The following is a 23,068-nucleotide window of genomic DNA, read 5'->3' on the forward strand; positions in this document are numbered from 1 at the left end:
CTTCTGGTATCAACCCTGACCTATCAGGAATTATGTTAGCTAAAAGTTAAGCTCTCCATAGCTTCGATTTAACTTTCGATGTTTAGGATTAGCGTATAGATTCACTTACCTTTTGTCGAGTTTTACCAACACTTCTGCCATTATGTTGGGTGGCGCTGCTCCTTTTGCAGGTACCTACTCGCTCGTTGTTCCGTTAATATATCTACCACGATACTTACCTCTACTTACCTAGAACTATACCACTCCAATGCACTCGTGCGTTAGATGCAAATTTAGCTACTAAAACATTCTTTCACGTAGTTAAATTTTCAATCATAAAACTATAAAAACATGCCGCTATAAATCGTATCCGCACTTCAAGCCTGTAAGCTTCATGCAACACACTGTACAAAATTGCCAAAACAAACGCAACACAAACCCTGCACGTTCTCGCTTGTTGTGCTGCTATTCGAGCCTTCTGGCTGAGTGTTGCTCACAGAAGTCCTAGCGAAGAGCGTGAAACTACGGTATGAGCATTACATGGCCACGACGAGGACTAGGAAAATAGCCAAAGCACTGGACATAACGCGACAGTCTGCAAAGTTAAGTCGCGGCGAGTGGACGTTTCTACTATTCAATTAGGCGCCCACCGCGTCAGTTTCTATTGTTTACACGGTAATACCAAAGCAATAAGAATTGAGCGAAAAAAACAGTTAAACAGTTAAACAAATAGATAAATAAGCGCCAGTTAGTGTAAACTCATACAAACCAACGAATGAAACCACTGAAAAGGCTTGCGACACTTAGCAGAACCCGTAGCGTACAATGACCGCTGCAACGGGCATAGCGCACCGACGACAGCAACACCTGCAGTCATGTCCTTTGAGGCGGCCAGCAGCAAACGATGGCAATGGCAACACTGGGACAAACTTTTTTTAAATGCGCATAACTTTGAAACAATTCGAATACCATTTGAACGTAAAGTTATAAAAAGATGCCAAATATTTGCTTGGATTGCAATTGTATGCCCCACTCGCCCGCGCATTGTCTGCAACAATATTTTCGCACGGCCAAGGATTATCTATGGGAAAAAGCTGCGCACACACGACCGGCTGTTGACTTTGTGCGCCACTTTGTGCGTTCCTATTGTTGTATTTGTTGCGATTATCGGCGCAGAAAATCGATAGGAATAGCCGCTACTGACAGTGCTGTTGAGGCGGGTAGTGCGAGGAGCACGGGAAAAGGCAGCATGCGTGAAGCGGTTGATGGAATTGCAATAACAAAGCAAAATAATAATGTGACTTTTGTTAACTGGAAGCAGCCGCTCGAGGAACCACCACGGCTGGAATACGTCGACATGGAGCACGTGGACATACAACAATTGGTTTACAATGACGGTGGCGATCAGCAGAACAACAGTACGCCGGTTTTGACGGTGCCGGGCATTTCGAGTGGTGAATACATGTAAGTGGCGTGTGTAATTGTGAATGATGGGTGAATGATGGATGAGACATAGGTGAGATAGCAAAGGATGAGTGCGTAAGTGAGGAAGGAGTAGGTCAGCTGGCATGCGATGTGGATAGAATTATTGAAGAAAGTTGTTTCGCCAGTTAACAATTAAAATCCAAAGGTAAAAGGGTTTTTGTAATCTATACTATAAAGGTGAATGTCTGTACGTTGTCCGCGCATCACTACGAAACGACAACACCAAATGACGTCAACATTTTTATACATTCATATTTTCACCCAATGAAGGTTATAGGCATGTTTTTATGATGGAACTCCCTTCCCACAGCTCCCAGGCCGCGCCACTACTCTCATTCGTCACTAATAATCGAATATTTGCTTAAATTTAATCTAAAGAATCTTAGTTTTTCCTATTTCCCACTATTTATAGCACACTCTAGACTTCATAATCCAACTACTTCTACGCGAGCAGGGCCGCCGGTTAAAGCTAGTAAACTTATAAAATGACAAATCGCGGGTTACGGTTGAATACGTAAAAAATGTTTTATTTTACGTCAATTTGGTGTCACAACTGATTCATACAACTTGCAGTAAAAATTATACATTTAACCTATAGACTGAAAGGTCCCGGGCGTGACAAAGTAAACACTTTTTTTTTTGTTTGTTCAAAATTAGCTTTATTCATCAGCGCCGCTCTCTCATTTCAATACCACTTTTGTAGAACGACTTATCTTTTGTCTCAAAATAGCGAAAAGCTTCAGAGTCAGCGATAACCTCTTCATTCGAGCGATATTTTTTTTATGGTCTGCGAACAGCCAGTAGCCATTAGGAGCCAAATCTGGCGGATACGGTGGATATGAGGGCAATTCGAATTTCAATTCTTGTAATTTTGTCATTATTTTGATTTACTTGTGACACGGTTCGTTGGCTTGAAACTGGATTTTTTTATGTTTTCTGGTTTTATCGCCTCATTTGGACGTCCACTGCGTTGTGCATCATCAGCGTCTCTACGCCCACGTTTCACGTCACCAACTCATCGTTTTATTGTTGTTTCTGATGGAGCGGAGTCCCCAAAACACCTTTCAAGCTATTACTTCGCTTGAGCGGTATTTTTTTTCCTATCAAGAAGCAGTGCAAAAATTAAAGCACGAATGACAGCAAATCATGAAAAACGCAGTGTGGCGCTTGTACCTTAACAGACTTCACTCGTGTTTATCTACGAAATTAGGATGCACCACTTCTCGTTTTTGTTTTTTTACATTCAGTCTTAAACAGTCTTCAAAAGGGAGAATATTCATAAAAATCGAAACTGAGTGTATTACCACCGCTTGTTAAGGGTAAACCATACTCAACCAACTCATAGATTAGGTTCGGTTAGACTTAGTTAATCCTATAGATCGCACATAGACCAGACATTGAACCTAAGTCTACCGCTTTCGTTGCTGCGTAGATATCAGCAGTAGTCCGGCAATTTGTATGACTGTTGATAGTCTAATTCCGAGTAGAATACTACGGCTCCAACCTCCTCTTCCATTTTGGAACTGTCTGTGTAAATGTGAAAGGTTTGGCGCGTTGAAAGTTGTCCCTTCCGCCATCTGTTCTTTTCCAATATTACGCAAAAATACGTTTAGTTCTTTGTTGAAATTAATCCTAATCCGAGTTAGCATTTAAACCTTTGTATATCCGACTATGGCCATATGGCCTTTGAACTACTTGTTGTCAATAGCCTAAGTGCAACTCTTTGCAGAACTTTTTGCTACCAAGTCTATTGGGTGAAGGTCCAGTGAGTTTCATTTTTCTTTTTTATTTAGGTACTAATTTGTAAGTTCGAGCACAAGTAAAAATCCTAGTTAAGAAGTGAACCAATTCTTTTTTAAAATAAGGGGCGTCTTTCATAAGTGACGCCTAGTAATGAATAATTTCTAGACGGTAGCTTTATTGATATCATCTTTGACATTTGTTGTACAATTTTACACCACAGAATCACGCGTTAAAATTATCAAAACCTATTATTAAATTGGTCGTTCTTTAAGTACAACATATCGCGAAATTCGTATTTTTTTTTTTTTTTTTTTTGTTTTGGTGAAAATAATCGTCCGAATGAATTGGCAATTTCAAAGGTTGGTAAAAAAATTTCAAGGACAGAAATTTTTATCGAGGACAGAAAAAGGACTGGTAGACCAATAACTAGACGTTCTGTTGAAAATGTTGCTGCTATAGCCGTTGCTGAACAACCTTCAATATCGATATATCGACGTTCTCAATAATTAGGCATTCATGTGTTGGCGGATTGTACCTGCTGACGTGCTCATGGTGGATATTTCAGAAAAAGATTTGAGAAAAAAAATTGTCAAATATCAACGCGAAACTTAATTTACTTCAAACTTGCATTTTATTATGATAAAATTCAATTAACTGTACACCCACTGAGAAAAGACTGCACAGCCAGAATTTCACAAAAAAAAATTTTGAAAAAATATTTTCAAAAACCAACGCGAAATTTAAGTTACATCAAACTTGCTTTTTATTACGGCAAAATTCAATGGGGCTGACTGTAAATCCACTGGGAAAAAACTGCACACCCAGAATTTTTAAAACTTTACAAAAAAAATTTCTGAAAAAAAATTATCAAAAACCAACGCGAGATTTAATTTACTTCAAAATCGCGATCCCAGAATTTTTAAAATTTTACAAAAATAATTTGAAAAAAAATATTTTGAAAAACCAAAGCGAAATTTAATTTTCATCAAACTTGCTTTTTATTATGACAAAACTCAATGGGACTGACTGTAAACCCACTGGGAAAAGACTATACACCCAGAATTTTTAAAATTTTTCAAAAAAAAATTGAGAATAAAAATTATCAAAAACCCACGCGAGATTTAATTTACATCAAACTTGCTTTTTATTATGGAAAAATTCAATCGAACAGTCACCCACTGGGAAAAAACTGCACACCCAGAATTTTTCAAAACAGATTAAAAAATTTAATTTAATATATTCAAACTTTTTATTATGGGGAAAGATTACACACCCTGATTTTTCAAACATTTTAGAAAATTTTATTTCCAAAAATCCATTTATTGGGACGAAATTCCATCGGACTGACTGTACACTCACTGGGGGAATACTACACTCCCAGAACTTTTTTGAAAAAGTTTGGTTTGTTGTTTCTTCCAGATAAGAAAATGTTAAAAATAAATTCTTTAAAACTAAATTATTTTTTAAAATAATAATAAAATTATCAAGATAAATACTATGAGCCTCAGTTGCGGCACGTTATCATACACGAGAAATTTAAAAAATTGTAAATGTATGAAAAAATTAAAAAAATACAAAAATATAATTTCATAAAACTGAGATTTTTAACTGATTGTCCTGAAACTTTAGTCAACAAAGATCGAAATATGTTTTATATCAAATTAAATGTTCCAAGATTCAATAAATTTAGTCGCAAAAAAATCATATACAGCGCTGTCAAGTCTGCATACAAACATATGTGCATACGTATGTGTGTAACAAAAATCTGTTGAAAGAATAAAGCAAAGCAAATTACAGCCCTTGAGTGGACTTAATCATTTATTATATTTAATTACTTAATATGAAATGAAAATACGCCGCGACTAAGCCAATAGAGAACGAATTCTCAAAAACATATGCATAAGTGCTAGCGTTGGGCATTTAATGTATTTACATATGTGAGAAAGAGTACTCAATATGCTTACTCGTATAAAGCACGTTCTCTGTGCATTCTTACATACATACAAATGAATGCCGACTATGCGTAAGTTTATACAATCTAATTATGAGGCATATTTTATATTAAAACATACCTATGGGTACCCTTACCCAATAAAACAATAACACGTCTGCGTGAATATTTCAGCTTATTTGTGTATGTTAAAGTATAAAAGAGTGGAGCTAAAAATACACGTCTTGCGGTAGATCCAACAGAGAAATATAAAAATAAAATAAAAATTAAGCGAAATTTTGGTAAAGAGAAAATTATTTCCATTTAGCAAATTCCATGCCATGAAGCAGTAGATGACTGATTTATATGGTAATACTCGTAATCAACAAAATTTCGGTTTTCAAAACTCACAGAAGGAAAAAAAATATATACAGGGTTGGCCATATTAAACTGACCCATTGAGTAACCCTATAACTTTTTACTGTAATTCGAAATCTAAGGTTTACGTCAACAAGCCAAAGACACTAGGCGCACTTAAGGCCAATATCCGACGGGAAATAGCCGCCATATCGGCCGAGACGCTGGCCAAAACTATGGAAAACGCCGAAAAACGGGCACATTACGCTATACGAGCTAAGGGCGACCACTTGCGCGATATCATATTCAAAAAGTGATGTAAACGAATCTCCTTGAACTAAATTAAATGTTTTTCACAATGAAACACAAAAAAATGTTTCTTTTTCCATATTTTTTTAATAATCACATGGGTCAGTTTAATATGGCCAACCCTGTAAATACAATCAATTAATAGAAAGTAGTTTAAGGTGCTGAGAAACGTGTCAAGTCAAAATTAATCTGCTTTCGAGGCTCCATTTTCTAGATCTCTTCAAAAATATGTCACTGAACTTGAATAACTAAGAACGAAAATTCGAAATTCGTAGAGTGAAGTCATTGGATTCGCTTGTAATGTGAAATCGTATAATTAAGTTTTCCATGAAAGGTTTAAACAATTTAGAGTTTATTTCTTAAATCGCGAAAATATTACTTAAAAAGTACTAAAACATGGCCGCGTCTAATCACACCAAACTTCCCGACAAGTGCTAAAGTTAACATGAAACAGTGTTCTAGAGGAGGTCGACTCAGACATATCGACAACCATTACGGACGCTTGAGTTAACGACTCACGGCCATATCATACGCAGACAAGACGGTAATGCACATGACATTACTGCACACTTCCGAAGTTCCATTTACTTCTTAATGGAGTAATGGAGACTATCAGCGACGTATAACCTCCATGCGTCGTAGGTAGAGAGTCTGGATGCAGGTTTCTTTTGTGGTTGTTATCCACAATCACGGACCCACCCTCGATGTAGTGCAAATGCGGTCCCGGGGTGGAAGTCAGGCGAAGAGGCGAGGTCTGTTTTAGTGAGAGCGTGCCCCACATATGATTGGTGCGACGGCATCATTTGCATGTTTCTAACATTTGTATCATCCGCACTCAAAGGTTCAATAAATGTGGCAGTGTTACTTTTTATGAGATAAATCACATTCTAAGCGATGATTCCGGCAGCATTGGCAACATAAAGTCTTCGATCAGCAACATCTGGGCAAGTCTTCGATCAGCAAAATCTAGACAATCAGTTGCTCATCACTAGCAACACAAACGTAATACAAAATAAAATTCACTTCCCAATTGAGATGGATGACGAAAAGTATGCAAATTTTGTGATAAAAGTTATTTTTGAATTCAATATACTTAGTTTAATAATAAATACAGCTCGATCAAGGTATTGGCCTTGTGCCAACTGGATTTAAAAAAAAATGTATGATTTGAGACAGAAATACATTCTTTGGATCGAAGTATGTATTGAACAAAGTGCAAATTTATGATCCATATAGTACGTCCTCCTCGCAGTACTCATCAAAAACCCCTAAAGTTCGTATGTGCAACACAAGGCCACAACGAATTTCTTACATTCGGGTCTGTTTTGCGCCAATCTCTTAACTTCCTTCCAGCTAAGGAGCATACCAATCTCTTAACTTCATTCCAGCTAAGGAACATAGCGCAGCTTTCTGACTCCAACAGCTGTCTCCTGTTGTTCTCTCAGCTGGTCTTCCTCCCTCTGCAGCTTCCTTGGGGGTCCCAATCAATTGCGGCTCCTGTTATGTCGCTATTTTGCCTGCGCAGAACATGAACGATCCAGCCCCATTTTCTCTTTTGGATCTCTAATGGCATTGCTGTCTGCCTGCTTCTGCTGTCTTCCGGCCCAGAATATTTTGAGAATTTTTCGGTGACGTTTGTTTACAAAGACTTGTAGTGAACTTGTTCCAGCTGTCCTCGCAGTCCACGATTCGCATCCATAATTACTTACGACTTTAGATTGGAATTAATAATGCGAAATTTTATGCACCGTGAAATGTGTGATGCACTCCAAATTGACTGTAGAGAGACAAATTCCGCCGTTGCCTTCTTTGTTCGGCGTTTGATATAACGCTGCCCAAGTAGCAGAAAGTTTGCACCTCTTCCAGATCAATGCCATCAATTGAAAATTTTGCATTTTATCTATGTTCAAAGACATGATTTCAGTTTTTTTGATATTGAACTTCAGACCGGCTTTTTCAGCTGCTTTTGCACTGCTTGGATCCTCGTTGTCATTTCATAGTAGTTGTGGGACAGTAGACAAACTCGAGATCCGCTAGACACCTTTGCAGTCCTCAGGTAATGCCGCCTCCAGATAGCGTAGCGAACTTCTTGACGGCGCCCAATACGACGTTGAAAAATAGGGACGCGAGGAAACACACTTGTCGTACATCTGCTAATAAATACTTCCATCATCCGACAGCCCTCATCAATGTAAAGTGCATCGACGAGTTCAATCCATTTCGATCTAACCTCTTTGCACTCGAAGACTTTAGCGCCATGGTGCATTTAGAAAGTCTATAAAGGCAATGTAAAGCGGATTGTTCAGCGATAGCTCGGAGTCTACCGATGTGGTCGATGCATGTACGGTTTGGCGGCTTAAACTTAGCCTGTTCCTGTCTGAGTACTGCTGACACACACGGAACAGACTGTGCTGGGGACCAAGAGCTGCTGGTTTGTCACCGCACTGGATTAGAAGGATAGAGGGTGGGCTTTGTTAGGGGAGTTGTGTTGCGCCGATAAGCTCCTTACCGTGGGTATATGGGTTGTGGTGGCGGTTGGTAGTGCCGGCCTATTAGGGGGTATAGTAGCCGTTGAGGCATCGGACGCCTTGGTCAGGAAAAACCCGACTCATCCGGCAACGTAGAACCGGCTACGATAGGAATGAGTTCTAAGTTCTGCTCACTGAGATTTTTTTTCTTCTTCTTTCAATTTATGACGAGGGTCACCACCGGTTGCCCAAAATCCCAAAACTAATGAGTATATTATGATTATGCACTGATGGCGGGAGCTCACTCAAAGCACTAATGCCAAAAAAAAATTTTAAACATGGACACATCCTACATTTATCAGTATCCCACTCCAATAGCTCACCAGTTATTGAAAAGTCAAAATTTTCAACCCTCTTTTTAACTCTTTCAAATATCATTTTGTATATTTATTAGTATTATTTTCTTATATCCGCTTTTTCTTTAAAATAATTTTCTTCTAACTGAAGTCTTTATAATTTAACCAAAGTCTTTGGTCGAGTCGTAGATTAGTTTTTAGGTCCCATTTTATCGTCCTGCTGTGTATTTTTTCTAAAGTTTTTACATTAACTTTTGAAAGTAAAGCGAGATCTGAATGTACTCTACTTGCTAAGTCTGACTGCGCCTTTACTTTCGAAATGGCAGTGACACACATTTTTCTGAGCCAATACTGTTTTTAACAAAATTTTAACACCCTCATGTCCGGAAAGTAAGTAATGAATAATTATTCAAGCCACAGCTCCAAGAATATTGTGTACAAACTATAGCAGCACAAAAGGTGCTGGTTGACCTTATTTGGAAACATGAATGACTTCAGCTGATTGCTGAAAAAATAAACTTCAGCAAATACAAATTCAGGACACACATGCCCTGTAGGAAAAACATCATGGCGGCGAACTGTATTACTGGTAAATTTCAGATGAAGACTAGTTTACTATATGTTTAACGAATTTCAGACTAAGAGTCATCTTCGAAATAATTTGCACTGGTTGCGTGCTTGCGTATTTCCGGAAAAACATCCAGACGCTCACCATAAATAAGAGGAGGAGCTTCGCCAAACACCCAGAAAAGGTTGAAAGCGCCAATTATATTTATAGTAAACCCGTCCATTTAAAAAAGGTATTCTATTAAAGTCAGCACACGCGTTTTTCACCAACGTTCGCCATTCGCTACGGTGTGAGGTTGAACGACCAAATACTCATTTTCATTTGTAAATATTTAGCTCAACTGTGCGTTAGCCACGCGAAATTTCAGTTCACCAGCACTTGAGTGGTAATTAATTGAATTCGAAGAATGTAATAAAAGAAACAAGGTAAATAACAGCACACAATGCTTAAGCGCCTTCAAGTATGCAATATAAATACGTATGCATTAAAAGTACGCACGTGGTGGGCACGAAGTATGAGAAGAAAAAACAAAAAATAACTTTCGACAAAAAATAATAGCTCACACTGGACTTGGCTGCGACTCAAGTGCCAAGTCATTAAAATGACTGATTAAGCTTCGAATTTGGCATGCAAATTTGGTGTTTTACTACCATCCACCCTTTACTTTTACCGTCCAATAGCTTTTTTGCTTTTATGCATATATGGCCTTTTTCATGTGTGGGGATAGCAGACGTCTATATGTTTTTGTTTTTCTATTTTATGTGAGACTAGTGTGCGATGTATTCTTATACCCTTAATGTAAATATGGAGTCAAAAAGTGCCCATCGCGGCATGATTTTCAGAAAATTTATGGTAAAAAAACAATTCAACGTATTTATGGGAGTTGCCACCCCTACTTTTCTCAAGGGCAAGACGTACTTTAAGCAGAGATTGCAACATTTACTCAAATTAAAATTTAATCACAATCCAGTTTCAAAATTCATGGCAGTTCTTGCAAACCCGCATGAACACTTAACGCACTTTGGCTTCTGAAATTGTCATATTATTAAGCTTGAACGTGTCCAGAAAGCATTTCTACGTTACGCATTGGATTCTTTGAATTTCTCTGACCGAATTCCATCCTATAAAAGTCAGTGCTTACTTATTAATCTAAGCACACCATATATTAGAAGGACTATTTTCTCCCTCTCTTTCGTTTTCCTTTTGATAAGTGGAGCGATTGACGCTACTCGCGCATCGCTACTCGAGAAAATTAATTTAAATATTCCTCAGCGAAGCTTACGAAATCTTGATATTAACTGGTTGGGGATGGTAAGAACTCATTATGCTTCCAATGCTCCGATTTCTAGAACTTAGAGATAATTTAGGTTAGGTTAGGTTGAAGCGGTTGTCCTGTGGGACACACTCAGGCTCATAGCCCATTGTGATGCCGCGTGGGGAGCTTCCCCTATTTCTCCTAAAACCACTGTGTGCTTTTCAAAAATTTTAGAATATCTCCTATTTCTTCGGAACTGAGATCTTCCAATTCGTTAAAAAATTGTCTGCCTAGAATAGCAAATCTCCGTCTGAATAGAGCAGGATAATGGCACAGAAGGTGTAAGATTGTCCCTTCCTCTTCCTCATCAAGACAACTTCTACAGAAGTCAGGTGCTTGCACACCCATCCTTTGGGCGTGCCTACCTATCAGACAATGTCCCGTTAGTACTGAAATCAGTGTGCTAAGACTGTGCTTATTTTGGCTTAGCAAAGATTCTATGCGTTTACGCACTAAGTGTCGGCCACAGATGATGGGCGATTTTGCAGGTGGCTTCATTGCGTCATCTTTCATTTGCTTTCCTTACGATTTGTTCAATGTCGCGATGGCCAGGAACCCATATTATCCTTAGGCGAAATAACTCAGCCGTCTCGTTAAGAGATGTGCGGCATTTCATGGCTACCTTGGAGGTTGTCGACTGTTTTGTGAGGGATTTTATCGCCGCCTGGCTGTCAGTGAAAATGTAGATGTCATTTCCGGATATCGCATCACACTGTACCAGTGTCGCGGCTTTCGTTATTGCCATCAGTTCGGCCTGAAAGACAACACTACAGTAGTCGAGGAGCCGAAAACTGAAGGAGATCCCCAGATGCTCGGAATATATACCTCCGCCCACCCAGCCCTAAGAGATAATTTAATTCGCTTTCAAATCATTTGGAACTAGATTTTTTTTTTTTTAATTCTCGTACCGCTTCAAATTGTTACTAAATGAATTGTGGAACTAAATTCTAAGATTTATCTAATATTCTTCATCTGTAAACTATACGAAATTTTACATTTAAATGGAATTTTTTTTTTTTTAACGCTTACATGATAATAAAATGATAAGTAAACTCAAGCAAACGCAGCGCTAGCAGCAGAGGCTTTCGGCTGGCTGGTAATGTGTTTTGGATCAGATACGACGGAGTAGGTCGGTGTCCTTTAGAAATGTGTAAATTTTTTTAATGTTATCTTCAGTGGCATCTTTTAAAAGTTGAAGAGGATCTGTGTTGCTGAAGTGGTGATGCCTTTGAGAAGCAAGTTCTGGGCAGGATACCAGTAGGTGATGCACACTGACTGTGGCTTGGCAGAAGGGGCAGGTGTTGGATGTATTACCCTGTAATAGGTGTGCGCTAGTTATTATGGTGTGTCCACTACCGGCCCGTGTGTATGAGATAATGTGGTTGGTGGGTACCGATGATGGATAGGCAGGTTTTGTACGTTTGGGGTTAATGTTCGAATAATGGTGTTTATAATACAACCATTCACGAAGTAACTTTGTTTGTCTCTGTTCATGAATAAGTCGATATATGTCGCTGGGTAGGATGACCTCGGATGTGACTGTTGGTGTAACGGAAATGTCCTTGGCAATTGTATCTGCCAATGTGTTACCCTGGATGCCGGAGGACCCAGATATCCACATAATTTGATGCTGCTCCGATGGGAAATTAGTATGTTTTTAATACAGTCGATGATTTTGCTTGACTTTTTGTGGTTTTGGATGGCTTGGAAGCAAGACAAACTGTCGGAGCAAATTACATATATGTTTACCCTTGCTTTTGGCGTACTATTAAACGGCTTGTAATGTAGCGGTTGCTTCAGCTTTCATTCATGTCAATGAAACAAGTAAATTACCTATAAGCTTCATTTATTTTTGATTGAATTATTTAGCATCGATCTTTTTTTCATAGTTTGTAAAAATAACTGAATTTTTAGATTATTAAATGAATAAATAAATAAATAAATAATGCGAGCATTATCGGCACCCTTCTTCCGCGGACTATAGGCATATAAATATATACCAAGCTGATTATGGAGGCTGTTTAATCACTCCTGCATCTTCCAGAACACATCTTTCGACTTTTTCAACAATTTTTGGCGGACGGCGCCGGTCTATGCATTGATCGTTTTCGATTGATTCTCTTCCGTGATTGAACAAACTATACCGCTAACATTTTTTTTTTTTATTTCTGTGCAGGAATTCCTGTAAATATTTGACATCTCTTCCAAAATAATCTATTATGTATTGCTTTGCTTAATAAGAAACTTAACCCTTAGTAAGAAACTTAACCTCTCTATAGTTGAGTTTTCTCCCTTTTTGTTTGTCCAGCGACATTTTTATATACATAATTGAAGGGTCAAATAAATGAACCGCTTTGACTGAAAACTAACATTTATGATTATAAGGAGCCCCCGCGCACTACTCCATCTAACCGCTCCATTCAACAAACTTATTTATCGCCCCTCGTGGCAAAAAGGATAGAATGCAAGACCATGCATATTGAAATGGAAAAACGAGCGTAACTTTGCTGCGATAACGAAAATAGATGAATTGTGTGATAGAACTAAGAAAAGAGTGTCAAAGTAACAATGAAAAGTTAGGTTAATTACGCAGCTTAAAGTGGAAAAATTAACGTAACTTTGCCGTGATAGAAAAGGTAGATAAATTGTGCAATAGAACTAACAAAATAGTGTAAAAAAAATCAGCTTTTGAAACAAAAATGAAAAGTTAGGTTAGGTTCAGGAATAATAAAACACAAGGTTACGCAGGTTGAAGGAGAAAAATGAGCGCAACTTTGCTGGGATATAAATGTGGATGAATTTTGTGATAGAACTAAGAAAAGGGTGTAAAAAAATCAGCTTTTGAAACAAAAATGAGAAGTTAGGTTAGGTTCAGGGATAATAGAACACAAGATTGCGCAGGTGAAGTGGGGAAAAATGAGCGCAACTTTGCTGGGATCTAAATGTGGATGAATTACGTAAGGGAATTAGGAAAAAGCTTCGAAATAACCAGCTTTTATAAGCAAAAATTAAAAGTTAGGTTAGGTACAGGGATAAGAAATAAAATATTACACAGATTGCAATGGAAAAACGAACGTATCTTTGCCGTTTTATATACGAGTACTTAAATGAATTGTGTGAGATAACTAAGAAAAGAGTTTCAAATTAAAAAACTTTTGTAAACAAAAATTTATATTTAAAAAATGATAGGTAAAAGAATAAAACCCCCTAGAGTAATCCAGAGTGCAAGCAAAAAAATTTTACGGATATTTACTGACGGCTCCAAGAATGAAATACATTCTGGAGCCAAATGGTACTTAAACTAAGTATCATTACGCTATGGGAGGAATGGCAATTGTTTCCCAAACGGAAATTTTTGCTATTCTAAAAGTATAGTAAGTGATAGCAGAAGCGATAATTGAGAGGAGATTGACCGGAAAACAGATTTGAATCTTTAGTGGCAGTCAAGCTGCACTGAAAGCCCTGGAGAATGCAAAGCAAACCTGAAAGATTGTTCAATAATCTAAGGAAGAAGCTTAATTCTGTTTCAAGACAGAATAAGATTGTACTTACCTATATGGGGTCCAGTATACCGCGGTGTTCAAGGAAATGAAATTGAAGACGTTCGATTGATGATCGGTATTATTGCATTATCCATGCAGTTAGAATATGGCCACTATTGAAATCATTGAAATTTAGGCCGGGTCGATTTGTGGGGAGGCAAAAAAATCGCCCATTGCTCTGTGAAAATCATATTCTAGGGATCAAAATAAGAAACTTTGCCGAAGGAACCATGCCTCTAAAACGAGTTCTGATGTCCCCCAATTTGGGTCGAACTGTATAGTTTCTTTTCTCATGTAAAGGCCAAAAATGATGATATTTTGAAATAATTGTATGGGGAACCCCACAGGGGAGTTCCAGGGGGTGTGCCACTGAGATGGGTGGATCGGCCGTCCAAAGTTAGTGGGGGTCGGTCATACATTTGGACTCGATTGGAGCACTCTAAATGGGTCAAAGTGGGATTTTTCGTTCGACCCAAATTGGGGGACATCAGAATTCGTTTTAGAGGTATGGTTCCTTCTTATTTTGATCCCTAGAGCAATGGGCGATTTTTAAATCGACCCGCCCTATTGAAGATCCTATTTGCCTGTCTTGCTTAGAGAAGCCGAATAGCAGTGAGCCTCTTCTCTGTGGGTATGGGCTTGGGTTCCGATGTCGTGAGAATGAGTAAAATTCGTGCTCTCAAACTGGAGTATATTTTCAGTTTTGCCAAAGAATCTGGAACATTTGCACAAGACTAGCTATCTCTGTCTCTGTCTCTATTCTATCGTATCTCTTTCTCTGTCACTTCTCTCCCTTCCTAATTGACTATCAACCCTTTTACTTTCCGGAGCTTTGAATACAATGCGTTTTTTTGAGTGATTTAGGAGTTACTATTCTCTAGGCGCTTCTTGGTTCGCCTTTTGCAAATTTTAATTTCAATATTCATAAATTTATTTTCATTTTCGTTTGGTATATGCGTAATACCGTGAAAAAAGGCCAAATGAGATTAAACTCTTAAATGGGATAAGCTGGAGTTTCCCATCCTACAAACTCCTGTTTGATGACGCCTTCACATGCTGAGATAATCTTGGCATCTCACTACAATTTCCGCTCTAGTCGACTTAAGCACTTTTTCGCCACAGAATAATTTAACCAGCGCTTTTGCTTTCTTGTGTTTTTATTTATTTTTCTTACGCATTTTTTATGTACACCGAAGTTAGGTGAGCTAATAAAAAAAAACGATAGAAATTTCTTCATTTAAGCGACACAAATAAATTATTGGTAATCCTCTTGCACAAAAATAAAAATAAAAAATAAAGCAAAATCGTAAAAGGGGAGTAGTGGTGTTTTTACGATGCAAAGAAACCAACTTATTCTGCTACTTGAAATGGCCAGTTATTGACCAGTTATCGGCAGCAAATTGCCTTGTTTGCGCTTTTTCAGTTATGATATCTTCCTCCATACATACGCACACACACGGCTAGCACAGTCAGACCTGGTCGTTGTGACAAATTGTCATGTTGACAAATAGTTGATGACATTATAAACAAAGCGCCGGCGTAGGAGCTGAAAGAAAATAGATCAATCAATTAACTATTATTTTTTTTATTTATATCCCGGCATATTCTTTACAAAAGCACGACTGTTACATATATATTTATTAATTTTTAAATAGCGTTAGGTTCATTGAACTTTTAGCTAAATGTTTAGAAATGTTCTAAAATAATGCCCGCATTTTAATGGCCATGAGGGCTGCGGCTATGTATTAGTGGGTTATGCACCACATACAATAAATATCGATATGTGTGTGGTAAATATGTTTGTATGTATGTACCGCATTGTATTAAAAAATTTCAAAACTCTGGTCATGCAGTGACGCTTACGTGCGCAAACATATCATAAATTTGCATGATTGCATTAGGGTGGCCAGATGTGCGTGCCATAATACACTCGTACAGGTACATAGTTACATACATACAAACATAGATCACTGTTGATTATGCAATCTACGATGTAAAAAACCTGCAATTGAAGCATAAAATTATTTCATAAATACATGCATACATACATATGTACATACATACATATATATGTACCATATACATAAATATACTTTTATTGTATTGTAGATAAGTATGCATGCAAGGTTACACCTTTAGTGGGAATAACGTAATGCGATTGAGTAGAACCAACTTAGGATTGCTTACTGGTTACCTCACTGGTTATAATCGAAAGTAGGGGAAAGTGAGAGAGCAAAATGGCGTTTTAATTTGAGGGGAGTTGCAAGTTCTTACTAGATACATTTTTACACAGTCTTACAAAATTTCCAATTTTATGAAGAAAAATGCAGGTAAAATTATTTTTTTTGTTTTATTTTATTTCAAAGTATTAAATATTGAAAAATAAGCTTAAAAATAATTAGATTTTATAAATTTATATTGAATAACACAAAATATTTCAGTTTTTCATTTGAAGAGCTTTTACATAAGTTTACATACGCATAGTAAATTATACAAAAAAAAAATTAAATTAATATTTGGTATGGCCTCCTTTGGCTTCTATTACATCTGCCAGGCGATAGGGCATGGATAATGCCAATTTTTTTGTAATTTCTGTAAGTAATTTTACTCCACTCCTCCATTAACGCCACCTTCAGATTTGGAATTGATGTTATTTGCCGTTTTTCTAAATTCCGCTTCAAAATATCCCACAAATGTTCAATAACATTTAGATCAGGAGATTGTGGGGGATGTTCCAGCTTTCGTTTGACGTTATATAGAAGCCATTCTTTTACCATTTTGGAAGAAAGTTTCGGGTCGTTGTCTTGGAGAAATATGGAATTTTCTTCCAAATCTAGCATTTCCACACTAGGGAGGTAACTATCCTTTAAAATTTCAATATATTATACGTAGACTTATCCATTAAACCATCGATAATCCTTAATTTACCAACGCCATTTGCGGCCATGCATCCCCATACCATGACAGAACCGCCTCCATGTTTGACTGTTGGGTTTATATTCTGGGGCAGTAACGCTGCATTCGCTTTTCGCCAAACTTTTGCCCGACCATCACCTCCAAAGACCATAAATTTACATTCATCAGTAAAAATTACCCTTTCCCAAAACGTTGGGTCACTTATGTGAATTTTCGCATACTTCTGGGCGTATTCCAAACGCTTTTGTCCATTTACAGCTTTGAGAAGTGGTTTTCTTCTTGCCACTCTGCTGTTGTAACCATTGTTTTTGATAGTTTTGCGAACAGTTTGATCAGAAACATTTACTTCTAGATCTGTTCTTATTTTACGATTTATTTCCACTGCACTTTGTTTGAGATTGTCTTTTACTAATCGCATAACTGCTCTATCTGTTCTTTCATCTAAAATCCGGGGGCGGCCGGAACGTCACTTGCTTTCATAATTTCCACTTTCCCTGAAATTTTTTTCAACTGTTTGCACTGTCGACTTCTTTAAATTTAACATTCTTCCAATTTCAACCAAAAGAATAGCCATCATTCCTCAGTTTAATTACAGTTTTCCGAATAGGTTCGGGAATTTCCTTCCTTTGCCCATGTTTATTGGGGATTAATAACACTGTGTGACAAAAAAAAAAAATTAAATATACTTTTATGGAGACCTAGCACAACTTGTGGATATAGAAAAGCTAAAAAAAAATGGTATAGGAGAAATTTCCAATACACCCCCAAAATCTCATTTTATGGCCATAAAACCGTTTTTCAATAGGTTGATGTGAAGAATCACTCCTAACTTCGCCAATTTCCATCCGATTTCGAATTTGTTCGAAAGAACAAAAACAAGCCTTTTTGACAGTGTGTTGACCATTTTTCTGAAATGACAACTGACGAGACTGTAGGCGGAATATCGGATAATATCGTAAAAATTATGTCAAAGTTGAAAAAATAGAGAAAAAATAAAAAAAATTCCAAAAACTTCCGCGTACAGTCTCGTCAGTTGTCATTTCAGAAAAATGGTCAACACACTGTCAAAAAGGCTTGTTTTTGTTCTTTCGAACAAATTCGAAATCGGATGGAAATTGGCGAAGTTAGGAGTGATTCTTCACATCAACCTACTGAAAAACGGTTTTATGGCCATAAAACGAGATTTTGGGGGTGTATTGGAAATTTCTCCTATACCATTTTTCTTAGTTTTACTATACCTACAAGTTGTACTAGGTCTCCATAAAAGTATAAAATCACTGTCGCACAGTGGAATCTTAGCGATTAATAAATTATAATTTTGATCACTTCCTATGAAATATTAATCTATACTGATGATTTAAAACAAATTTCAAGAAATTTTGCAGCGGTACTCATAACGGCACACTTTGTTTTTTTACATCGTACGTATACTTATGTAAATATGGAAGTTTAAGCTTTTTAACGTTCTTGTTGTTATTGTAGAAATTACAATAAAACATATATTGTGGAGTATTCATAATGATTTTGTTTTTTGTTTAAAGTTATAAAAATCAGTAAAATATGAAAAATATTCTTATATTTATAGTCAAAATAAATTTTTATGGTCGTATGTAAACTTTTGTAAGACTGTGTATTTGTAAGAATTTTGAAGTGAGAAAAACCGCTGATCGCAAAGTAAAAATAAACACGAATTGAAATTTGCGAATTGAATCAAAGTTCTAAATTTAAATAAAAATTGGAGAATGTAAGCAAATATATTTTAGATAAAGTGTATAAAGTTTATTTGAAGCCAATATTAAATAGGAACCGGTATGCGCTTCTGAACCATAGACTCCAGTCACCGTTGCTGCAGTTCCGCAGTTCATTATTAACTAATTACTAAACTAAATACATACATAAAGGGTGATTTTTGAAGAGCTACAGGAAAGTTGTTTAAAAAAACACACGGGGAAATTCAGAAAAATGCATGAAATTTTTATTTAAATCGATAGTACAGTCCATATAATTTAACGTTTGAAGGTTATTTCATGCAAATGTTGACCGCGACTGCGCTTCAAATAGTCCATCCGCTTAGTCCAATTTTGGCATACTCTTTCCAATGTTCTCACATATAAATGCTTTAATGTTGTCTTCCAATGCGTTAATTGAAGCAGGCTTGTCTGAATAGACATGAGCTTTAACATAGCCCCACAAAAAATAATCTAAAGGCGTTATATCGCACGGTCTGGGTGGCCAATTGACAGGTCACGAACGTGAAATAAAATGTTCAGCGAACTCGCCTCTCAACAAGTCCGTTGTTACGCGTGCTGTGTGGCATGTGGCACCGTCTTGCTGAAACCACATGTCATGCAAGTCAAGCTCTTGCATTTTGGGCAAAAAAAAGTCGGATATCATTTCACGCTAGCGCTTACCATTCACAGTTACGTTACGATTCGCAGCATCTTTGAAGAAGTATGGTCCAATGAACAAAAACCGTATAACCAAAAGCTTCAAATTTTGTACAAAAACAAAAATTCAACGAATTTTCATAAAAATTTCAAACCTTTTCATCTAGAAAAACTATGGTTATGCAATTTTGTTAGTCCAAAAAATTCTTTCACAGTGTTATTCCAGTTTAAAGTGGCGTAAAATTCACGATGATTTTTCATTTCCACATAACGAATGTTCACAATTCCGGAACAATTAAAACTTGACTCAGTTTTTGCTCTTATTTTTTATTATTCCCTCAAATTTCATAAAAAAAATTATAATTATTAGCAATAAATTCTTTTTATAAATTTTAGAATCATGCAATGTTGAAAGTTTTTGTGTATAAGTATTTTTTAAATGAAATATCTTCGGTTCTTTTTAACATTTAAAAAACAAATTCGATTTCATTTTTAGGATAAAATATATGTACATTAATTTTTTTTAATTTCTGTAAAAAGTTTTGCGACATTATTTTTTTGTAATATAAATAAAACCCTTAAACCATTTTCATATTTTTTCTTTTTCATTAATAACTATGAGACTATGCGCAGTAAAGTTTCATAATGGAGTCCCCATAAGTTATATTCTCATCGAGTTATGTATGTATGTATGTATATTCAAGTACGTACAGCTAACCAGTGAAAAATGCCGTGTATTTGTTTACTAATACATAAAAGCACGCACCGACGCTTCGATTGATTTGCTCTGCTGCTTCGGTCACCTTGAAAACCTCCGTTGCATTCTTAGCAAACTTCGCATGCTGTGCTCTTGAACAGCGATCCTCTCGTTATATTGCTTTTCCATTGCTTGCAGTAGTTGTTGCATTTCCGTTTGAATAGTTTCAAAAACTTCAAATTCATGTGCACACATACATACATATACGAGTACTCTCCGAGGTTTATGTTGTTCTTGTTAACGCTCGCTTGGATAACTACAATCTAATGATGCCAAATCAACGTGCGTACGTGTTTAATCGAAATTGAGATTATTTGCTTTATTTAGCTGTGTTGGTCGCTACTTACAATACTATAATTCGAACAAGAAAATAAAAATCTGTTAACATTACGTTTCGTTTTGATTTTCTTGGTAGCAGACGACGTTTTTTCTTTTTTTGTTTTGAATGCAAAGTGACTTTTTCAATTTTATAATTGATTTATAACTTCCAAACATCTAAAGTTTCCTTAGAAATTATACGGTTAAAATTCAAAATAATAACCGAGTGCAATCTGTTCCCGTGGATCTGCATAATTTTTACACATTCGCCTGTTCTCAAGGCAGTCGATTCAACGCAGATTTATATCTGGCCAAGGATTGTCACTTCAGCAGCAATCCCTTTAAATGTATGGGAAATGTTTATGATGCTACAACAACAATTACAACAACTTTATTTGGAGTCCATCACACTAATCATAAAAAATATTTGTTTTCTTTTTTTTACAGCAACAAGAGTGTTTCTTCAGATGTAGAAACGACAGTGACCGCAGCAACAGCATTCACGGACTTGCAACCACAACAGGCAAACGAATCCAAACAAGCAACACCTGTCTCAATCAAATCAGCAACGTATTCACAGAAATCAACCGCATCCGCGCAGTCATCTACACTCGACGATAAGTCAGTGGGCACACCTAAGGAGAACCTCGACACCATTACGGCCAGGAATACGATCACAAATACGACAGATACAACTGATAACAGCTCAGCCATACAAATGGGCGCACTGCAAGATACGTGCAGTGACAATGAAGTTAGCAGCCCATCACCAACAACAAAATGGCGAAGCGACCCTAACGTCTTGCAGCTGGAGGATGTGCAGGACACAACCACTGTGGATGGCACATTGAGTGCTGTTAATACATCGCTTAAGAAAAATGGAAGCTTGGCTAGCTTGCAAAGCAAAAGTGAAAGTATTAAAACACTGCTTGGTGATACGCCACCTGTGCTTTCGCGCACACAGTCTGCGAAATCCCTTTTGATTGAAGAGGACATAGAAGATGATAGTAGCTTTGTAGTGATGGATGAACAGCATACTGAGCGACACGGAAGCGGCATTATTCGTGGAGAAGCGCGCGAAAGAAGCGTCAGCAATTACGCAGATACGCCGCAGGAGGCTGTTAATATGCACGCCGCTGACACAGTGGATGAATGTGCGTATCAGGGTAATATCCGATCATCACGGCCGCATACCCCAGTTAGCGTACATCCACAATCACGTTCGCGTTCACCCACAATAGCGGAGATTAAAATGCTATCGCGTCGCAATTCAATGATCAAATCAATGGAATCTCTGTACGAACGTCCGCCATCGAAACCGGAATTGATGGTATTCGACAACACAAGCACCGAATCGGGTTCGGCGACAAGCTCGCAACTCAATACAACCATACCCATCAAACCGCAGCATACGCCACTCAAGCAAAAGGCAAAAACATCGCATTTTTTGAAGAATCATCGACGCATTTCACCCGTGAAGCAAGCCATCAAAATGCCACAAGCTGAGCTTTATCCACCGACAATGCAGCGCTTCGATAAGCCACGTGACGCTTTGTTGAAAACATTCGATCAGCTCGACTCAAGTAATTGGGAAATCATAATACTTGGACTTAAATCCATGGTGCGTCTTATGCGCCATCACGCCGAACATTTGGAAGCACAGATGCATATGGTATGCATACAGCTAACACGTTCCGTGCGCAACCTACGTTCGCAAGTGGCACGCGCCGCATGTCAAGCCGCCACAGAACTCTTTTCGCTCAAATCCAAGTGCCTCGAGCAGGAATGCGATGATTTGGTGTGTGCACTGCTGCATCGTACCGCCGATACAAATCGTTTCATACGCGCCGATGCGACACGTGCCCTAGAATCAATGTGCGACAATTTAACGCCACCCAAAATACTCAACATACTCACCACTAAAGGCGCCCTCCATCAGAACGCATTGGTGCGCACGACTGCGGCAAAACTTTTGCATCGCCTTGTGGAACGTCTCGGCAGTGATAAGGTCTACACGATGACGCGCGAAAATCGTGATAAATTCTTTGTCACGAGCGCCAATTTGCTCCTGGAAGGTAGTCTGGAAACACGCAGCTACGCCAAGTCAATATTTCGGCTACTCTCCGACCATCCCAACTACAATCGTTTACTCATAGAAGTGATACCAACGCGTACATACCGAAATGTGGAGAAGACACTAAAGAGTATACGTTAAAATGTGGCTGACTATGAGTGAATTCTAAAATTAATTTTGTAGTAAATATATACACCATTTTGTACATACAAGTGAATTTAATTTATTTCCTGTCAAAATTTCGAAGAACTTATCACTGTCCCGTTAGATTAGTTTTGGTTGAATGACAATTGTAATTACACATATTTTATGTATGTAGTCTCTAAGTTCTCTAGAATGTAAGTAATGTACGCGAATCGAGTATCTTAAGTAACATCGCGATTTAAAATAAATATTAAATGCATAAGATAATCGTTTTAACGGATGCATACAAATATTCATATATTAATAAAGCTCAATTGTTAAAAATACACATTTCGTTTCATATTTTATAGGTTGGAAACGGTGATTAAAAAGCTGTACACATGTGAACGGCTATAAATAGTAGTTTTACATACTATTCTT

General features: G+C 37.4%; 1 protein-coding gene across 1 annotated transcript in view; it reads left to right on the forward strand.

The window, feature by feature from the left end:
* Window positions 1-22,974, forward strand: part of LOC129248515 (uncharacterized) — an 84,203-nt gene extending 61,229 nt beyond the window's left edge. Inside the window, exon 9 of the mRNA XM_054888088.1 lies at window positions 20,878-22,974. Coding sequence (XP_054744063.1) covers window positions 20,878-22,645 — 1,768 coding nt within the window. The 3' untranslated portion in view covers window positions 22,646-22,974. The remainder of the gene's footprint in view (window positions 1-20,877) is intronic.
* Window positions 22,975-23,068: the final 94 nt, after the last annotated feature.

Source organism: Anastrepha obliqua, chromosome 5, assembly GCF_027943255.1.
Source record: "Anastrepha obliqua isolate idAnaObli1 chromosome 5, idAnaObli1_1.0, whole genome shotgun sequence".
NCBI lineage: Eukaryota > Metazoa > Arthropoda > Insecta > Diptera > Tephritidae > Anastrepha > Anastrepha obliqua.